Raw genomic sequence first — 21276 nt, 5'->3', positions numbered from 1 at the left:
TACGACCTGAGAGCAAAAGAAAGGTAATTTAATAATTCGTTGGCTTTTGACAGTGACCACTAGGGGGCGGTGTGTAATTGGACACCCAAGGCACTGCATTGCACGTTATTTAAAAAAACGAAACAAAATACACAATGAAAACGTAAACGTTCATAATTTAATCATTTTATTTATTTGGATAGTGCTAAATAGCGAAGACAAATGCCCTGAATATTCCACCGGGAAGAGTGTGCTGAAAAAAACAAACAAAAACAAAACGGATCTAAATAAAAAACTCCATTCCTTTCGGTTGCAGAGTGAGTCAGCAGTCTTGATGCGCAATTAAAATTTATAACGCAACTTTTCAAACTTTCACAAGGGGAAACTTCAGAGCATCAGGTTTCATTGCAGACTAGGGATCCATTTGGCATTAATATAACGGGATCACGCTGTAATTAGCAGGGCTTGCAGTCTGGGTGTACCTTGGCTGCATTGTCGGAGTGACAGGGATCAGCTGGTCAATTTGTATGCAAATAGGGTGAGGCTTAGCCAGGCTTTGATTCGCCAGCAGGGCTCGCTGACATCAAGCCGCTATGAGTGGAATTCTTACGAAGCATCAGTGCCAGAGCGGGACAAAGTATAATAGCTGCCTGCCATAAACACCATTTCAGCCTTTGGTTTGTTCTTTACAAGCCATCCCTGCTTGGTTCCACCCTAGGAAGGTGAGCACTAGATCTGAGCGAAACACACAGATTAGATGCTCTGTTTCGCGATGATACTGATAGGGGTTAGTCCAGTTTAGTGGGGGATGGAGAGCAAGACAGTAGGAGATTGATCCACTACTGTCTCGGGGAAGTGGACGATGCTATCGCAGTTCCCCACTGGAGCCACATCAAGTGTCAGAAGCGCTGGAATCTAAGGCTCAATAAGTGGGAGAAACAACGCTGTGGATTTTCAAGGACACGACCTTGTGATTCTCTCGTTCTGTGGCAGTGTGCTCGAGACGATGCATGGATGCTAGAAATAATGCCAATCAGAGCTGTCCTAACATGTTGAGTCGAAATAATTATGAATAATATTCAAAATATAATTAAAATTACATTGTAAAAAAACACTTTTATAATTTTCAACAGCGAAGTAGCTTCCTCTGTGCAAGACTTACGATTCATATGCGTGTTAAAGTCAGGGACAATTCTTATTTTTTTATGGAATAATAGCTATTTAGGGCATCCAAGACCAAATCCTATCTATTTGAATGGGGGAATCCTGAAATTTCAAAAACTGCTTGTGGAACTCACAATTAAATAACATTTCAAATCAGCAACAAAATCTGACATGAACTGTCCCATAAATGTTGTTTCTTATGCTCAGATAGCGTTAAAAAAGCTTATTTTTCAGGCTAGACGAGCCAATGCGCATGTGCAGTCTTAAACGCGGCAGTTACAGTGACGCAATGACTTTATCAATCAGCGATTGGCTCTTTTACTTAGAAGGCGGGACGTATTCCGCCATTTTGCGCGTTGCAGTTTCTCCCATTCATAACTGATAGGAGTTAACCGTCTTCATCCCAGCGTGTCACTGTTTCCGGGTCCAAATGGAAGACGCCAAAAGCAAACAACAAACAGTGCTAATATGAGGTGCGTCCCAATTCGCGTACTTATGCACTATGACTTTTTGTAGTATAAAATAGTGCGAGTTGTGTTCACACCTGAAATTCCAAATAGAAATAAATGCACTTTAAATTAACCGAAAAAATGAATTGCAAAATGTTGGACACTAGCTATATGCATTCAACTGCTGAAGCTTTTGTAATTACATAGCGGAGGGGTGGGGCTATCAGACTCCAATATGTTGAATGACAAAATAACTTTATAAAATTCATACACTACACTCTAAAAAAATGGTGCTATATAGTACTACTACTAAAAGTAGTTCTTTGGATCGTAATCATAACCACTTAAAGTGCTGTATAGCACCAAATCTTGGTGCTTCAGTAGCTCTTCAGCGGTTCTTCACCGATTTTTTTTGTTGTGACTGAGGTGCTATATAGCACCGCTACTGTATACAGAACCTGTTAAGCCCCTGTATGGTTCTTCAGTGGTTCTTCAGTGGTTCTTTGGGGTGGTTAAGGTGCTATATAGCACCACTGCCGTACAAAGAACCTGTTAAGCTCCTTTAAAGGTTCTTTACAGGCCAAAGAACCACTGTTGGTGCTGTTTAGCACCATTTTTGTTGAAGAAATAAAATGCAATATGGGTTCTACATAGCACCATTTGACAAAGGTGTTGTAGAGCACCCCTTAAAGATATGGTGCTACATAGAACCAAAAGTGGTTCCCCTATGATTACGAGCCAAGAACCACTTTTAGTGCTAAGACAAAAACACAGTTTGGAAAATGGATTCATGATGTACTCGCTCATTATATAATTTGTGTAAATTTTGAATACAAAAAAGTTACAGACAGCAGCTTTAAAATAGTTGCATATATACAGCATATATAATATACAGTGTGTTTGTGATAACCATAGTAAATTAAAATGATATAACAAATACCAGTTTGCAACATCAAGCAGCATGTTTTTGTACAGCTAAAATAACTGGAAACCACTCTAGCTTAAAAAAAAAGGGTAGGTATTGTTTGTTGTATTTAATATCATTGAAAATGAAATGAATGTGGTATCATTAACAGCCCTAATACAAATATAATAAAATATAGGGAGGACTTTTACTCAAGATGCTACAGGAAGGAAGAAAGATAAACAAAGGACATAATAACACAGACTTTACAAAGAAAAACAATAAAATTTAATTTTTTACAATTATTTATCAATTAACAGTTCAAATGAAATATATAGCTATACTCATGAATATTTGTACATACATGATTATTCAGTATTCATGATGAACATTATATTCTGTAATATTTTGATTCTGAAGCATGTTAGTCATATTACATATTGTTACCATAATTATCATCAGGATAAAGTGAAACACTGACCAAATATGGCAAGTTGGTCATCTTCCAACTCAAAAAAAAAAAAAAAAAAGAAGAAAAAAAGACTGCAATTGTTCAAATTCCATGTGAAAATATTGCACTAATATGTTTGTGAATTCAGAAGGGGACGTATTCCAGGAGGAAGCTGTTTAAGATGTAAGAATTTGTTTTTTTATGAATTGAAAGTGCACTGTAGACTGATGCATATTGACACAACTTCCTCCATCGTGGATATGCCATATGGCTTAACCATTTTGCTATACAGTGACCATGAATAGTTTTGGACTATTACAATTTTTAAACTAAAAGGACTGAGCATCCTAAATAAACTCATAGGCCACCAATACGTGACCCCCTCTTAATAAATTCAGGCTGTCTGTAATGACGTTGGTGGGGTTAAAAAATGCTACTGTATAACAATCATTAATTATACCTCACTTTGGTTATGATAAACAATAAATGCACAGAATATTATAAAATGCTACAACATAAATGCACAGTAAAACACGCATACACTCACACAGACCTGAAAAAGAGAAATTACAGTGTAATGCATTGTGTGCTCTGTAATACTAACAAAAAGCTCTTTGATGCTTTGATATTTAACTCATTAATATTCAACATCACATATACCACTCTCATTTGCATTTTGCCTTGCAATTTTATCCGACTTCAATGCAGGGAACAATGCTAACTTGAAAAATCTGGGTCTGAAAATTAAAATAATGATATGATAATCAAATGCATATTGCAAGAATGGAACAGAATTGAGTGGAAGGACCGAGTGATGCATAATGACAGTATCTGTAGACTGATGGTGACAGTATATAGATTATGAATATATAGATTAACAAAACAAACACATACACAATAAATAGATATATACATAGACGTATTATAAAATCATATAAATTATACAATATATAATAACCTGGGACAAAGCAGGGAATTTTCATGATCAACCTGTGTAAGCTTTGCTTAAAAGGAAGGACACTTAGAAAAATACTATTCCTCCTTTTACCACCAACCACATATGGCATGTCATAGCATGTGCTAGGCTAACTATTGTGTTAGCAGAGTTGTCTGCTGTACCTCTGCTGCAATACATCTGGTCAAAAATGATTAATTTCACGGATATGAAATATAATACATACTAACCAAAACATGTATTGCACAACCAGAAAGCATATACAACCTCATGCAAATTGTGGGGTATAGGCTAACTGCATTTTACAAAATGTGCATTTGAACAGATGCAAAATGGAAATTAAAACATACAAACCAAATTCAAACATGACTTTGTAATTACTAGTCTTAACTCATAAGCTTTGGTAACTGCAGTGGGCTCTTTTTTTATATAACTGTCATATTGGTAGTGTCACTGCCATTGACAATCATCCAGTATGTTTTCTTTGACAGGAAGAAAGCTGCAGTTTACAGTTCAACCTCTGTGCACGTACAAAAACCAAGCATACAGTTTTATTGCTTAAGTACTGCACAAATTTACATACAAAGCACATACAAAATGATTGCAAAACATTCTTAATGTTCTCGGTTCTGTTGTGGAAGTGAGGGTGTCATTCCCTGGTGTCCAGACACTAAGGCAGTATTGTTACAAAAAGGAAAGGCCATAGATACTGAGCAGTACCTCTTCATCAGCAAGGAGGTATGGGGTCAAGGTCAAGCTGGAAGATCATACTAAGTCTAGATAATTGGGATGTTGAGGGCTAGGTTTGTTTGTGCATGTGCGAATGTTTGTGTGCACCTCTGTGTTTGTGTGTATATCTGTGCCAGTGCCACCTGCCCGGAGAGACCTGTACGACGTGTTCTTTCACAGTGACAGATGATGCCCGACTGATGAAGTGCGACGAATGTAGCTTTGCTTCCCTGACCCAGCATAATTCCCTTCTTTAAAAAGAGCACACTATTATAACATTACAATAGCAATCGCTCGCTCACACGTACACACAATCACAAACATACATACGTCCTTTAGAATTATTACTTTGAAGTAACTTTTTTGTTTTTTTTCTTTGTTTTTTTGGAAGTCATAATTTGCATATCCCTATACAGTCTTATCATCAGACAATAATATTGCAAAAATTTCCGACAGAACTTGGAAGACAAATTTAAGTCCCACCTTCATTCTTCTGTCAGTTTTTAGTCCATTCCTTCTTTTGGCATAACAAATAGGGAAGTCATTGGACCAATAAAAAATCCAAGTAGATGAACATACACCCTCCTTCTCTGGTGAGAAATGTCAGTGTCTTTCGTGTATTAAAAAAAACGTTGCTCACTCATTGTAGGAGGGTGCAGACCATTCTCACAAGTTCGATGGGAGTTTTGGGTGCAAGCTTGGCGTCCCAGGGCTGGACCTGTCACAAGACCCATGGGCTGGTGACCCACCTGAGGACCCAGTTTGAGTTATGGACAACTTGGAAGTTTGTCTCGATAGGACAACATGACCAGGTATTGAGCTAAATGGTTTTATAATTGGAGGCGGCGATGGGAGTGGTGAGTAACCTGAAGCCGATCCTCGGTGATGGGATAAGTCTGGCGGTTGTGGTCCTCTTCCAACTAACTTGGACTTTTCAGGTAGTCCTGGGGTTGGCAGGGACATGGTAATGGTGGTTAAGTCTTGTGAAGGTAGGTCAACTAGAGATCCACCCCTTTGTCTTGGTTGAGGTGGTGGTGGGAAGAGTGTCTGAGGGGATAGGAGTGAGCTTTGGGATCCAGAGATGCTAGCAGGGTGGCTGTGCATGGACATCCTCATCTTCTCCACTGTAGGACTCTGGCATGTGGGACTCCAAGCTGAAGGTGTGCTACATGGGGACACATTTCCGGACCCATATTGTGCAAGGGAAGCAAGAGCAGATGGTTCTTGTGAAAGAACATCCGGCTGTAGACCAATTTGAGTGTGCTGGGATGGGACTTGCTGGAATGGTATGGAATTTGTTGGGCTCTGGACTTGTTCAAGAATGCTCCTGGAGTAGATAGGGGAGTCTGTTACAGGTGACTGGGAGGCTGTCCTTGCAACTTTATTCAAGTCTTGACTTGGTTTTGTTGGTTGAGGATTTGGCTGCGCTGAATGCAGTTGGGTCAGGATGGGACTTACGGAGTGCGCTATCAAAGGAGTAAGGGTGGATGCAGGGGGAACTGAAAGCTGGACAGCCTCTCCTCCAACTGCTCCTTGTTGGAAGAAACCACGAAGTGATGCAGCAATGCCAGGGAAAGAGGCCTGAGGAAGTTGTGGTTGAGAATGAAGCTGGGCAACACTGAAGTCTTTGGACCCGTGGGAGACAGGGGGTCTATAGGGGTAGAAGGAAGACTCTGTGATGCTGGAGGTGGTGGTGGTGACAGTGGTTGTAATGGTGGATGGCAGAGAGCTGGAGGATGGTGGCGGAGGTGTGGAGGTAGATGATCTCTCGGCCCTGAGTGTGTCCAGAATTGGGGTCTCTATACAAGAGCTTAACTGTGAGCTGGTTGATGAGGAGCCACCAAATGCAGCAGCGCCCGAAAGTGCAGTTGGGAACCTTTTTACATACCCTGGCTGGTCTTTCAGCGAGCCAAGAAGCGGGACAGGGGGTCGGAAGAGGGTATGGGGCAAATGGGGGTGGCGAGTCAGGGCAATGGCTACTGAAGTTGTGGCTGCGGCAGCTTGTAGTGGAGCCTGAATAAGAGGTGCCCAGATGACGGGGGTGTGGGAAGATGGAGTCGGCGCTGGGTGAGGAGCTGGGGGAGGTGTCTGCATGAGGTGGGCACAATGGGCCATATCCCTGTCGTGCTGCACAATCTGCTGGATGATCTCGTTTTCTTGGTAGTTCAGAACTCCGGAATTAAGATCCCGTTGGACCTTGTGCTGGAGTACAGAGTTCCTCTTTCCTGTGAGGACAAAAAGGAAGGCAGAAAAGCATAACAAACTCAATAATGTAGTTTGACTTAAGCTTTAAAGTAAAAAATGTAGGGCTGGGAAAATGAACATGAACATTTAATGCAATTAATATGGAATGGTTCCTTTGATTGCTCCACCCTGTACTTGGATAATTCAACGGGCAATTCCAGAGCTAATACTGTATGTGCAAATGAGTGCAGATATTTATTAGAGTAAACTGTAAATCCAATATTAAAAATATTATTTAAATGATTAAAATTATAATCACTAGAAACTTCTAGGCAGGTGTGTTGGAGCTAAACTCTGCAGGAAAGTGGCCCTACAGGAGCAGGTTTAGACACCCCTGACTTAAGCCAGGTTTTTCGATAAATGTTAGCCAATAGCCAAACAGCTCCTTAAACACTGGTTTAACAAAAACACATTTTCTCTTATTATTGAATATCCTGTTTCAGATTATAATACATGACATTATGCAAATAAAAAGGGTTGTGAACTGCAAAAATTACAATAAAAGCAAGGGACAAGATGTGATCGCTTATTAAACTCTCCACTCTTCAAGGACATCTCAGAACAGCTGTGAAAAACATGGGCCTGTTGAACTGACAGCTCTCACCTATGCGGTCAAGGCGATCGAGGGCTACGGTCTCAAAGGCGCGTCGCATCATGGGGTACTCCTCCAACACCTCGTTGAAATGGTCCACAGAGAGCGAGTACAGACGACAGTATGTGTCTGCTCTGACACTGGCTGTTCTTCTGCCTCGAGTCAGCAAACAGATCTCTGTGGACATTTTGCAACATGAGGCAAATGAAAACCACAAAGGAAGAACATGTATCCTACTCTTTTTGTAAGAGCAACCATGCGGAAAGAACATGCACAATTTCACAAGTATATACGTTTATGTATATAAATAATAGAATGAAAGAGTAAATAAATGCATGATTGGGTTACCCTAGTATCTAGCCCCTAACTGAGCATTAAACATAAATGTTTCTTCAGTCTAAGTTTAGAGCACTCCAGCACTATTAATATGTGCATAAATTCACAATAGTGGGAACCATGAATTAAATATACTTGCTGTAAATGCAGTGACTCAGACCTTATATACTTTGAGTCTATTTTTTTGAATAGTCTTTTTTAATCTGCACCCAAAGCATTAAAATACAACTTTGACAAATTTGAAATGCAGAGAAAATTTCTAATTTAAAATTGAGGAGAGGACACAAGAGACTGTCAACATAATGTAGTGATCGGGTGCTCCCAGTCAGTATCTCACCTTCAAACCCAAGAAATACACTTTTACTGCTTTCCCAAAAGTTCACTGACTAGTTTGTAGCATTTTTAAAACCCGAAAAAGTGAATGTGCTTGGTTTTCTGTACACTTTTATGTACAGTTAAAACCTCTAAGCACTGTTAGCTGCTTTGCTAACTTCCACCAGACTTAAGGCCCGTTCACACCAAGAACGATAACTATAAAGATAACTATAACGACAACTATATTTGTGTCCAAACCAACGAACGATAACGGTCTGTTATTCTAAGCTCGCGCTACAGTTTCAAAGTGCGTACAACATGTTTTTGCTGTTCTTGTTGCATTTACACTGCTTTAACCAGCAGATGTCCTCAGCATGCTGTTTCGAGTGAATAGCTAGTGTAATCGATCTAATCTAGTGAATTTAGCTCATGAAGTCAATATAGTGGAATAAAAACAATGCCTAGTCTTTTTCACTGCAACTTCAAAGGAAGCAAGACAATGATGATCTCATCGTTAATAGTTCTAACCATTTATTCCGAGGGTATGACCAGTTGTTTTCCATATATCCATTTTCTTTAAAGTAGCCTTGAAAATGGGATTTGAATTGTCAAACAGTGGTGGCTTTTACTGGACCTCAGCGATTAACTTCTCTGCAATGTCGTCAGCCATTGTAAATGAGTGAGCCCTTAAATTAGAATGGATTCTGATTGGCTGTCAGTGTTTTATCATTCAACAGTTGGAAAAAATCGTTCTGACAGCGATCCCAATGATATTGTTTCTCTATATCATTATCGTTATAGCTGTGGTGTGGACAGTCCTATTCTTTTATATTTAGAACGATTTTTAGAACTACATCTTTATCGTTATCTTTATAATTATCGTTCTTGGGGTGAACAGGCCTTTAGCCACTAAATTGCATGAATTAGATCACAGTTTTGCTTGTTTTAAGCATACATCTAACAGTCTTGTGAGGTTAATGCTTAAAACAAGCAATGACAGTTTGCCAATGGGGTAACAAAATAAACCTAATTCAAAATATATTCTCTGAAAACAGGTTTCTGAATGGCTAACAGGTTCGTTTTGGCTGTTGGGCTGTCAAAGAAACAGTTTTATTTCTCAAATCATCGATCTGTTAATATAGGAACATTTTTATCTGTGATATTTGAAATATAACAGCTTATACCACTTTCAAGATTATTAACAAGATATTTTTGAATGCTTGCATGTGTGCAGCTGATATTTATGATGGACGCTGAAGAATAAGAATACTATGGGGATAAATGAGGTGCTGTTGGACATTCAAGAACCTGAAGGATGAGGTGGTGTTGTTTGGGTAAGACAGAGGGGTAGAACAGGCTGTAGAGATTAATTTCACTCTCTTTTTCACTCTTTTTCTCTCTGTCTAGTCGTCATGGCCAGAGTCATAAAGAACATGCTGCCAAGAGCCACTCCATCAGAACACACACACTCACTAACACACATCCTGAGGGGGGAAGGGAAGTAGGGTGGCATGAGGGTCGGGAAAGAAACAAAAATAAACAATAAATAACGTGCATAAAAATACAAAGACAACATGTTACCATGATAATACCATGTTTGTTTTTACTCTATTATGAGGCATTGCCATTGCTTTTCTTTGACTGTATATACCATGAAATATGAATATGGATATGAATATGAATATACACCGATCAGGGATAACATTATGACCACCATCCTAATATTATGTTGGTCCCCCTTTTGCTGCCAAAACAGCCCTGACCCATCGAGGCATGGACTCCACTAGACCCCTGAAGGTGTGCTGTGGTATCTGGCACCAAGATGTTAGCAGCAGATCCTTTACGTCCTATAAGTTGCGAGGTGGGGCCTCCATGGATTGGACTTGTTTATTCAGCACATCCCACAGATGCTCGATTGGATTGAGATCTGGGGAATTTGAAGGCCAAGCCAACACCTCAAACTCGTTGTCGTGCTCCTCAAACCATTCCTGAACCATTTTTGCTTTGTGGCAGGGCGCATTATCCTGCTGAAAGAGGCCACCAGGGACGTGTCAAAGGAACATCCACATGGATGGCAGGACCCCAGCAGAACGTTGCCCAACACACAGCCTCCGCCGGCTTGCCTTCTTCCCATAGTGCATCCTGGTGCCATGTGTTCCCCAGGTAAGCGACGCACACGCACCCGGCCATCCACGTGAAGTAAATGCAAACGTGATTCATCAGACCAGGCCACCTTCTTTCATTGTTCTGTGGTCCAGTTCTGATGCACACATGCCCATTGTTAGTGCTTTCGGCAGTGGACAACTGGTTTTTCCTGCTTCTAACACAGGGGTGTCCAGTCCTGCTCCTGGAAGGCCACTGTCCTGCAGAGTTTAGCTCCAACCCCAATTAAACACACCTGAACCAGCTAATCAAGGTTTTTAGGCATACAGGAAACTTCCAGGGAGGTGTGTTGTGGTAAGTTGGAGCTAAACTCTGCAGGACAGTGGCCTGCCAGGACTGAGTTTGGACAACCCAATTTTAAGACATCAACTTTGAGGACAAAATGTTCACTTGCTGCCTAATATATCCCACCCACTAACAGGTGCCGTGATGAAGAGATAATCAGTGTTATTCACTTCACCTATCAGTGGTCATAATGTTATGCCTGATCGGTGTATAGTACCATGATATATTTGCTGTGATTTCCTTCTCAATGTGACTGCCAGCATTTTTACTTTACTTTACTTCTTAAGATACTTTTACACAGAAGTGGAAAAACTGGATTAGAAATGCAAAAATATAATAAATCAGTTATATACATTACCGTCCAAAAGTTTTGTCAGTAATATTTTGACATTGTCTTATGCTCACCAAGCTTGCATTTATTTGATCAAAATACAGTAAAAACAGTAATATTGTGAAGTATCACAATACATTTTTTGAAAAATTTATTTAAAATGTCACTTATTCCTGTGATGCAAAGCTGTATTTTCAGCATCATTACTCCAGTCTTCAGTGTCACATGATCCTTCAGAAATCATTCTAATATGCTGATTTGTTGCCCAAGAAACATTTCATTTCATATTAAAAACAACTGTGCTGTTTAAAGTTTTTTGTAAACTGTGATACATTTTTTTCAATATTCTTTGATAGAAAGAAATTCAAAAGAACAGTATTTGAAATAGAAAACTTTTGTTACATTACAAATGTCTCACAAATGCTATTTCACATTCTATTATTCTTAAATAATAAAACAGTAGACAGTATACAGTGTGCCGTATTGCACTAGTATTGTACTAGTATTGCATTCTAAACTATACCAGATTGTCAAGAGAAAGAACAGATGACATATGGGGACTGGGTGAGCTTGGTACGAGGCCACAATCCAGACTGCTCTTCCTTTCTCCACTTTCACACAGGGTTTATGGGAAAAGAGATTATGAGCGGCTTGTTGAACATGTAATGACCTCAAACGAGCCTGGGCAGAAGGGAAGGGTTTTTTTGGGGAAAATATGATGACATTTTTTTTCTTGACTAAATCTGCAGCTCACTGATAGCACAAACTACTTAGTTGTGATCCCAGAACCACACAGGAGACGGTAATAGAGTTTATAATGGCACAGAACGCCAGGAAAGAGGCTAGCTTACATTCGGAGACCAGGTGGTGTATAATTTATTTCAAAATATTTGCATCACCCTCATTTTCCTCAGAAAATAGAGGATGTTGATTTGTTTGTTAGACTCACCATTTGCATACAAGGTAAACTTTAATGTGAATAAATTGTATTTTTTTTTTGTGGCATTTTTGCAATTTTGAAAGGCATTTAATAATGGACATTAGACAACATATAAATGATAAATGGCAAAATTAAAAACAGAAAATGTACAAGACAAGAAAACACGTAAATCTATGTGGATTCATACAATGGTAATTGTAATGAGAAAAACTGCAGCGAACAGCCTCTGATGACAAAGCTCAACTCAAACTGTTATCTTCCCCTCCCTCAATCTTGTGAGGGAAATTAATTTCATGAATGGTTAACTTATGCTGGGTGAGGAATTTCCCCAGGCTCAAAAAGCGTAGCCATTCACTGATTTGGTTCCCTTAGAGAACCATCCGATAACACTGAAGAATACAGTGGTACCAGCCTGAACATTAAGCACATAAAACCTCTCTAATAAAAACACAAACTTATTTGCTGCAATTTAAATGCCAATCCGTCAACATTAGGTTCTAAGAGAATCCATACCAATTTCAAAACCATCCGCATATAAATATTAAGAAACATGTAAAGGTTGCATTAAACCATCCAATCAGATCACAAACATCTCACCGATATCAGTGTTCTCTTACCTCCAAAGTAAGACCCGTCCGAGATCTTTGTCTCTTTGCTGCCCTTCGTCAGGACAGTTAGTACACCGTGTTGGATGAAATACATCTTCTTTCCGACGGTCCCCTCCCTGATAATGTAATCTCCTGGCTGGAACACCTCGAAACGTAACTTTGTTAGCATGGAGGTCACAAAGTTGGGATCTGCATTGGCGAACAACGGCATGGTGGCTACAAGCTTTCGACAGTTAAAACTGATGATTTCCTGCAAACAAAAAATAAAGTATAGCAAAATAAGTGGATAGTACTATTCAGTGCTAGAATACAAGCTATGGAATGAAAGTATAGGCTAGGTGTCTTGTATTTTGCTACTAACCTCTCTGAGCGGCTCGTTTAGTTCTCCCAGAATGCTCTCCTCGTCAAACATCTTGCCCTGATAGCGATGCTCATAGTAATCATGGATCCTCTGCCGCATGTCTGCAGGAAGTTTGTGGAAGGACATGTATTGCTCCACCTGTTTGTACTGCACAAATGACACAAACACTATTTATATCAACCTGAATATTACACATTTATCTACATGTTTAGCAACAATAGTCAAAAAATTAAAAAAATTATTATTATTGTTTGGAACCATTCTTTAAGGACAGTAGTAGATGAAACATGAAACCAAATAACATCAACATGACAAAAAATGAATAAATATAAAAAAAAATTAATGAATATATAAATAAAAAGATGAAATAGAGAAATGTCAGTTTATCCAGTAGGATCTTATTTGAATTTTAGGATTGTTTCCAAATCAAAGGAATTCTATTAGAATTCCTTTACGATTTATTTTCTAGCAATCTAATTGATATGGGACCTTTGTTTGGCATACAAAACAAAACAAAGAAAACACACAGCAAAACAAAACAAAGTAAAACAAAGCAAAACAAAACACAAAGCCAAACAAAATACAAAGCAAAACTAAACACAAAGCAAAGCAAAGCAAAGCAAAACACAAAGCAAAGCTAAAACAAAGCAAAACAAAGCAAAACACAAAGCAAAGCAAAAACAAAGTGAAACAAAAAGCAAAGTAAAACAAAACAAAAAGCAAAAAAACATAGTTGCTGAATATAAAAAAGTCTTGTCCATTATCTTGTCCATTTTTATGGCACCATTGTAACATAATCCTTTGCATATGCACTATAGTAGTATGATAAGGTACTATGATATTACCACGTGATACTATTTTTAAAGGATCACAGTCCAATATTTCGTACTTGGAATGAAGGAGCTCATAGTGATCTCTTTTTTTTTTTTTTTTTTTTTCAAGTCTTGTCATGTATTATTTTATGATTTGGTGTAAACAGACTTTAAACCCTCTTAGACACTGAGGTATTGTCTCTAACTACACTGCTACTGATAAATAAATATTGACTAAATGTCTTGCAAAACAATAGCTTGGTCAGTGTAACTGTCCGGCTCCATATTTACGGCAGTCTTCCCAGGCTCCATTTGCAAAGCTCGGCAGTATTTTCACATCAGCGGCCATCTCCCCATTTATCATTGTCTTTCTGTTTGTCTCTCTCTCCATGCCTGCCTCTTTGACTTCGAAGGAAAGGACATACAGTATCGATAGGGTTTATTTTACCCACGATCCCCTTGTACTGTCTCTTTGTTATTTCATTCGTGTCTCCGAAACTGGCAGAGAGCGTCTGCAGCACTGCGGCTCGGCGACGTTACACCGCACGGCTCTCTGCCTCTCCTGTCCTTTCTAATAAACTTTGTTCTGTCACAAGCCATTTTGCTTTCTCTCTCCCGCTTCTATGAACTCCTGTCTCGGCTGTCGACGGTAGCCGGTTCCAATGTGCCCTTCACCACATGCTAATGTTCCTGCCATGTCAGCTGTGAACATCTCACCGGTGCAGCCACACTTGGTCTCTCAGAGTGGCTCTTCTATTATCATATTCAAGGGCAGGGGACAAAGCCAGCAGGATGAGTTCAAACAACAGGAAATAATGTCACGCAATACAGTTAGGTTTCAACTGCGGAGACCGGTGAGGGTGTGAAGTCGCTCACCGAAATGCCAGCGTAAGGCAAGCATGACTCATGGTGTCGGGGAAAAAAAGTGTGTCATTGGAATTTGTCCTTTTTCTGGAAATGGATGCTGGTAATCGCATTGACACTGAGGAGAGATATCCAATCGGAGTGCGGAAGCCCAAATACAGCAGGTAATGAAATCGGCAGCTAAGTTAACAGGACAAATTGACAACTTCAGACATTTTTATCCCTGTTGAACTCTCCCTAACCTAATCTTCCTCTCTCTCCCGGTCTCTCACTTCTGTTTGTGTTTACAGACAGCTTCAAAACCCTTTCAAACAGATGTGGAGAGGAACTCTAAATTATGTACTGTGAAACCATAATCAAAACCGTCGGCCTTCATGCGTTGGGCTTTCGAGAAAACAAAACACAAGAAAGAGCTGCATCCTTTCTAGAAGGAAACCACATCAATACAGTCTCCTGTATCAACAATGCAAGTTGCCACGACAACCGCAGTCGGGCTGAATTGACTTGAATCTTTTAACACAGCAGAGGTCAAAGCACTTGTATTTTCTTCTCATAGAAAATGACAACAGTTCAATTACCACTCCAGCACACTTACAGACACGATAAAACTGTGTATTGATCACCACAGAGGTCACAAGCCTCCACGACTCGCAAACTGCATTTCGAGCGCCGCTCAAATCTCACAAACCCTCGTCGTTTTCCATTTTTCTCTCCACTCATTTTCGACCATGGTTTTTCTATTTTTAAACAGGACTTCAAAGGCAGTGAGTGAGGAAATTTCGTCTGCTGGGAAACCTTTAAAATGCTTAACTAAGTGGGAAACGGCAGCTGCTCACCCTCATTAAAATGATCTTTGCCTTAATTGCTGGCTTACCAATGAATATTGCATTTTTGGGGGGTTTCCATTAGGATATACACCGACTAGGCATAACATTAGGAACACCTTCCTAATATTGTGTTGGTCCCCCTTTTGCTGCCAAAACAGCCCTGACCCTTCGAGGCATGGGCTCCTCTAGACCCCTGAAGGTGTGCTGTGGTATCTGGCACCAAGATGTTAGCAGCAGATCCTTTAAGTCCTGTAAGTTGCGAGTTGGGACCTCTATGGATCAGACTTGTTTGTTCAGCACATCCCACAGATGCTCGATTGGATTGAGATCTGGGGAATTTGGAGGCCAAGTCAACACCTCAAACTCATTGTTGTGCTCCTCAAACCATTCCTGAAACCATTTTTGCTTTGTGTCAGGGTGCATTATCCTGCTGAAAGAGGCCACAGCCACCAGGGAATACCGTTTCCATGAAAGGGTGTACATGGTCTGCAACAATGCTTAAGTAGATGGTACATGTCAAAGTAACATCCACATGGATAGCAGGACTCAAGGTTTTCCAGCAGAACATTGCCCAAAGCAACACACTGCCTCTGCCGGCTTGCCTTCTTCCCATAGTACATCCTGGTGCCATGTGTTCCCCAGGTAAACGCACACGCACCCGGCCATCCACATGATGTAAAAGAAAACGTGTTTCATCAGACCAGGCCACCTTCCTCCATTGCTCCGTGGTCCAGTTCTGATGCTCACGTGCTGTTGGTGCTTTCGGCGGTGGACAGGGGTCAGCATGGGCACCCTGACTGGTCTGTGGCTATGCAGCCCCATATGGAACAAACTGTGATGCACTGTGTATTCTGACACCTTTCTATCAGAACCAGCATTAACTTCTTGAGCAATTTGAGCTACAGTAGCTCGTCTGTTGGATCGGACCACACGGGCCAGCCTTTGCTCCGCACATGCATCAATGAGCCTTGGCCGCCCATGACCCTGCCGCCGGTTCACCACTGTTCCTTCCTTCGACCACTTTTGATAGATACTGACCACTGCAGACCGGGAACACCCCACAAGAGCTGCAGTTTTGGAGATGCTCTGACCCAGTCGTCTAGCCATCACAATTTGGCCCTTGTCAAACTCACTCAAATCCTTACACTTGCCCATTTTTCCTGCTTCTAATGCATCAACTTTGAGGACAAAATGTTCACTTGCTGCCTAATATATCCCACCCATTAACAGGTGCCGTGATGAAGAGATAATCAGTGTTATTCACTTCACCTGTCAGTGGTCATAATGTTATGCCTGATTGGTGTATTTTCCACAACTATAAAAAGAATACAGCAGACAGTTGTAACATATTCCTTAATAACTGATGGACTGCTACTAACCTCCATCATTTGGTATAAGAAATATATGTGCCAAAAATAAATGCACCATCAACAGTGTTGGGGGTAAAGAATATTAAGTAACGTGTGTAATCTGTAATCAGATTACTTTTTTCAAGTAACTAGTAACGCATTACTTTTTCAATTTACAACAAAATATCTCCATTACTTTTTCAGATAAGTAATGCAAGTTACTTTGTTTTCCCATTTATACTGTAGACTGATACCTCTTCTGTCTCCATATTGAGAGAAATCGAGAGTAAGTGCAGAGGCATTGTGTGCGCTGTGTAAACATGATGGCTATTGTAGTTTTAGACTAAATGTGATCGTTTACTCATCTCACTTGCACAAAAACAGATTCAGTATTCCTCAAAATGAACATATTACTTTCCATAAAAAGTAACTTAGTAATTCAAGTAGTTACTTTTTAAGGGTGTGACATAATATTGTAACGCATTACTTTTAAAAGTAACTTTCCCCAACACTGACCATCAATATAATATACACTACTGTTCATAGTTTGTGGTCAGTAAGATATTTTTTAGGCAATTAATACTTTCATTCAGCATTAAATTGATCAAAAGTGACTTTTACTTTTACAATGGCCCCTAACCTGATAAATAAAGCAATAGCGTTAGCTTTAGAAACTTTTAACCATCAAATAAAATTGATATAAACTGTGTTCCAAGGGAATCAAAATTTCAGACATCCAAACTGAACATCCAAATATAATTTCTCAAAACACAAACTTTACTGAGCATGTGCAGAGTATGTGTCATCATTAGCTTATTTATGAGCAAAGGAATTTTGCATTACAGTTGCCCCAAGGTTCCCTATATTAAATTATTCTGTAATATAATACAAAATAATAATTAATCATTTTAAATAATTTTACATCACAATGCATCTGAATATTCACACTTTAGCATCTTGCAGCAACTGATTTCATCACCTGCTCTTTTTTTTTTTACCAACCTTCTCCTGGTACTGCCTACGTGAGGAGTCCAGTGATTGAATGAGGGCGGTGGCATGGCCCACAAACATGGCATAGCAGGTTGCGCCCACGATCATGCTGAGGATGGTCAGCCACACATCCGTCATGCCCACAGGAGGGTACATGCCATACCCGATACACAGCATGTGGCTCATGGCCTTAAACAGGGCGTAAGAGTACTGCTGACCCCATGTGTCATTCTGTGAGGAAAGAGAGAAAGGGAGCGATGGACAGAGAGAGAGCAGGAAAGAGATAAAGAGAAAAAAGAACCCAAATTAAAGCATGAATATAATTATAAGCTTGAAAGACATCAATTGTGATAGAGAGCAAAAGAAATAGGAGACGGTGAAAGAGGGACAAAACGTGTCGTGAAGGGACAAAGGTATGAACCAATGAGAGGGAGAAGAGAGAAAATAGAGTTGAGAATGACAGAATGTGAGAGAAAGAGCGCGAGAGAGTGTTAGACTGGAAAAAAAGTGACAGTGTTTCTATATATTTCTGACAGGACTCAGAAGAGCCTTAGTAAAGGCCAGAGAGAGAGAGATGGGGGGAGGGGGGGATATCACGTCCTTTAGCAGAAGGGTCATTGCGAATGCCGCACGTGCTTTCTTGATATCAGAGGATGGAGGAAAGCAGAAGGTACTGTTTTACAAATGCAAATGAAGCATAGTCACGGACAGTATTCATCTTTTTGCAAAATGATTTGCTCAGGCCTGGCACTTTTGGGCCAAATACTTATCATGCAGGTCCAGGAAATGATGCAGCTGGCCTTATTTCAGTCAAAAACATTACTTTTATAAATATTAGTTCAATATGAAAGCCAGTTCCAGTCTGCCTCAGAGTAAAAAATGAAAAAGTAATTACGACTTTATAGCTTACAATTGCAACGTTGTTTGTCATAATTATGACTTTATTTCTTGTAATTTTGACCTTGTTTGTCATAATTTTTACTTTATATCTACAATGTGGATTTTATTTTTCGTAATTGCATCTTTATTTCTCATACTTGTGACTATTTCTCATAATTGCAACATAGTTTCCTGTAATTGCAATATTTTTTCTCATAATTGTGACTTCTCGCAATTACACCTTAATATTTCATAATGTGGCTTTATATCATGAAAAACTGCAACAATTTATTTTAATTTACAACTCCATTTAATTTAACTCCAACTTTGTTTCTCGTAATTGCGACTTTATATTTCACAATGTGGCTTTATATTGCTAATTCTGACTTTTTATCTAATATATGCCACTTTATTTCACATAAATGCCACATTATAATTGTCACTATATACACTATATTGCCAAAAGTTTTGGGACGCCTGCCTTTAAGTGCACATGAACTTTAATGACATCCCATTCTTAATCCATAGGGTTTAATATGGAGTTGGCCCACTCTTTGCAGCTATAACAGCTTCAACTCTTCTGGGAAGGCTTTCCACAAGGTTTAGGAGTGTGTTTATATGAATTTTTGACCATTCTTCTAGAAGCGCATTTGTGAGGTCAGGCACTGATGTTGGACGAGAAGGCCTGGCTCACGGTCTCCACTCTTATTCATCCTAAAGGTGTTCTATCGGGTTGAGGTCTGGACTCTGTGCAGGCCAGTCAAGTTCCTCTGCACCAAACTCGCTCATCCATGTCTTTATGGACCTTGCTTTGTGCACTGGTGCGCAGTCATGTTGGAACAGGAAGGGGCCATCCCCAAACTGTTCCCACAATGTTGGGAGCATGAAATTGTCCAAAATGTCTTGGTATGTTGAAGCATTAAGAGTTCCTTTCACTGGAACTAAGGGGCCAAGCCCAAGCCCTGAAAAACAACCCCACACCATAATTCCCCCTCCACCAAACTTTACACTTGGTACAATGCAGTCAGGCAAGTACCGTTCTCCTGGCAACCGCCAAACTTAGACTCGTCCATCGGATTACCAGACAGAGAAGCGTGATTCGTCACTCCAGAGAACACGTCTCCACTGCTCTGGAGTCCAGTGGCGGCGTGCTTTACACCACTGCATCCGACACTTTGCATTGCACTTGGTGATGTAAGGCTTGGATGCAGCTGCTCGGCCATGGAAACCCATTCCATGAAGCTCTCTACGCACTGTTCTTGAGCTAATCTAATGGCCACATGAAGTTTGGAGGTCTGTAGCTACTGACTCTGCAGAAAGTTGGCGAATTCTGTGCACTGTGCGCCTCTGTGATTTTACGTGGCCTACCACTTCATGGCTGAGTTGCTGTTGTTCCCAATTGCTTCCACTTTGTTATAATATCACCAACAGTTGACCGTGGAATATTTAGTAGTGAGGAAATTTCACAAATGGACTTATTATACAGGTGGCAACCTATCACGGTACAACGCTTGAATTTACTGAGCTCCTGAGAGCGACCCATTCTTTCACAAATGTTTGTAGAAGCAGTCTGCATGCCTATAGGTGCTTGATTTTATACACTTGTGGCCATGGAAGTGATTGGAACACCTGAATTCAGTGATTTGAAGGGGTGTCCCAATACTTTTGGCAATATAGTGTATCTCACAATGTGACTTCATTTCTTGCGATTGTGCCTTTGTATTTTTAACAGTTGTGACACACAATAGACTTTATTTCTGACATGACAACTCTGAGTGTTTGGCATGGTAATGGATGTTACAATGTTGATATGTTTGGTCTTGGCGGAATAGATCTGCTATGCTGCTGCTGCTGCTGTTTTTTATTGCTGCAGCTGTTATTGCTACTGCTGCTGTTATTGCTGCTGAAGCTGCTGCTGTTATCGCTGCTGTTATTGCTGCTGTTACTGCTACTGCTGTTATTGCTGCTGCTGTTGGTTATTGCTGCTTCTGCAGCTGTTATTGCTGCTGCAGAACAAGTACGGGAATTGCTACTGCCAATACATACACAACACGCTGCTGTGAGCAAGTAAGACATGCTGCTGCTGTACAATATAGCCTACATGAATTACCCGTATCAGATCTATACAGGTGGAGCTGGGGAAGGTGGAGGGTTTCTGAAAGTGCTGAAAACTGCTACAACAAACGCTGACCAAGTATTTGAATGTTGAGCAGCCAGCTCATTGGCTACTGATACAGCAGGAACCCTATAGAGAATGATGTGATTGCAAGCAGATTGAGTTAAGGACCTATCAGCCTGCGCCATCTAGAATTTCATGACAGAACTTTTTATTTCACAATGTAAACTTCATCTCACAATTACCCTTTTATTTTTACTCTGAGACAGAAATAGCCTTCCATAATTCAAACTGTTCCATTCAGGCCATTTATTCTGTTTTCCAGCAGTTATGTAAATACAGGTATTCTATTCTGCTGCATTTATGTTGTCAGGTTTTTTCAGAATGTGGATATTGGAATCAAAAAAACTTCTGCCCATGTAAAATAAAGGAGAAACAAACATGGATCGGCCCTTCGCACTTACCACCATTTTGTTTTTAGCCACCCAGCAGTCTGAAGGGAAATCCTGCAGCATGGGCACCAGGAACTGCAAGCATCCATCCCAGTGGCACAGCAACAACATCATTCCAATGAGATTCACAATGCGCACCATGGCACTAGCCAGGTCATAGGTCATGTGAAAAATCTAAAGG

General features: G+C 40.2%; 1 protein-coding gene across 1 annotated transcript in view; it reads right to left on the bottom strand.

Annotated features, from left to right (window-relative positions):
* Positions 1-2607: 2607 nt before the first annotated feature.
* hcn4l (hyperpolarization activated cyclic nucleotide-gated potassium channel 4l) overlaps positions 2608-21276 on the bottom strand; it is a 32141-nt gene continuing 13472 nt past the window's right edge. Inside the window, exons 3-8 of the mRNA XM_051884502.1 lie at positions 21108-21269; positions 17661-17879; positions 12807-12953; positions 12455-12695; positions 7480-7644; positions 2608-6856 (exon numbers count right to left, since the gene is read on the bottom strand). Coding sequence (XP_051740462.1) covers positions 5298-6856; positions 7480-7644; positions 12455-12695; positions 12807-12953; positions 17661-17879; positions 21108-21269 — 2493 coding nt within the window. The 3' untranslated portion in view covers positions 2608-5297. The remainder of the gene's footprint in view (positions 6857-7479; positions 7645-12454; positions 12696-12806; positions 12954-17660; positions 17880-21107; positions 21270-21276) is intronic.

Source organism: Ctenopharyngodon idella, chromosome 24 (genome assembly GCF_019924925.1).
Source record: "Ctenopharyngodon idella isolate HZGC_01 chromosome 24, HZGC01, whole genome shotgun sequence".
NCBI classification, from domain to species: Eukaryota; Metazoa; Chordata; class Actinopteri; order Cypriniformes; family Xenocyprididae; genus Ctenopharyngodon; species Ctenopharyngodon idella.
This window is presented reverse-complemented; position numbering and strand designations above follow the sequence as displayed.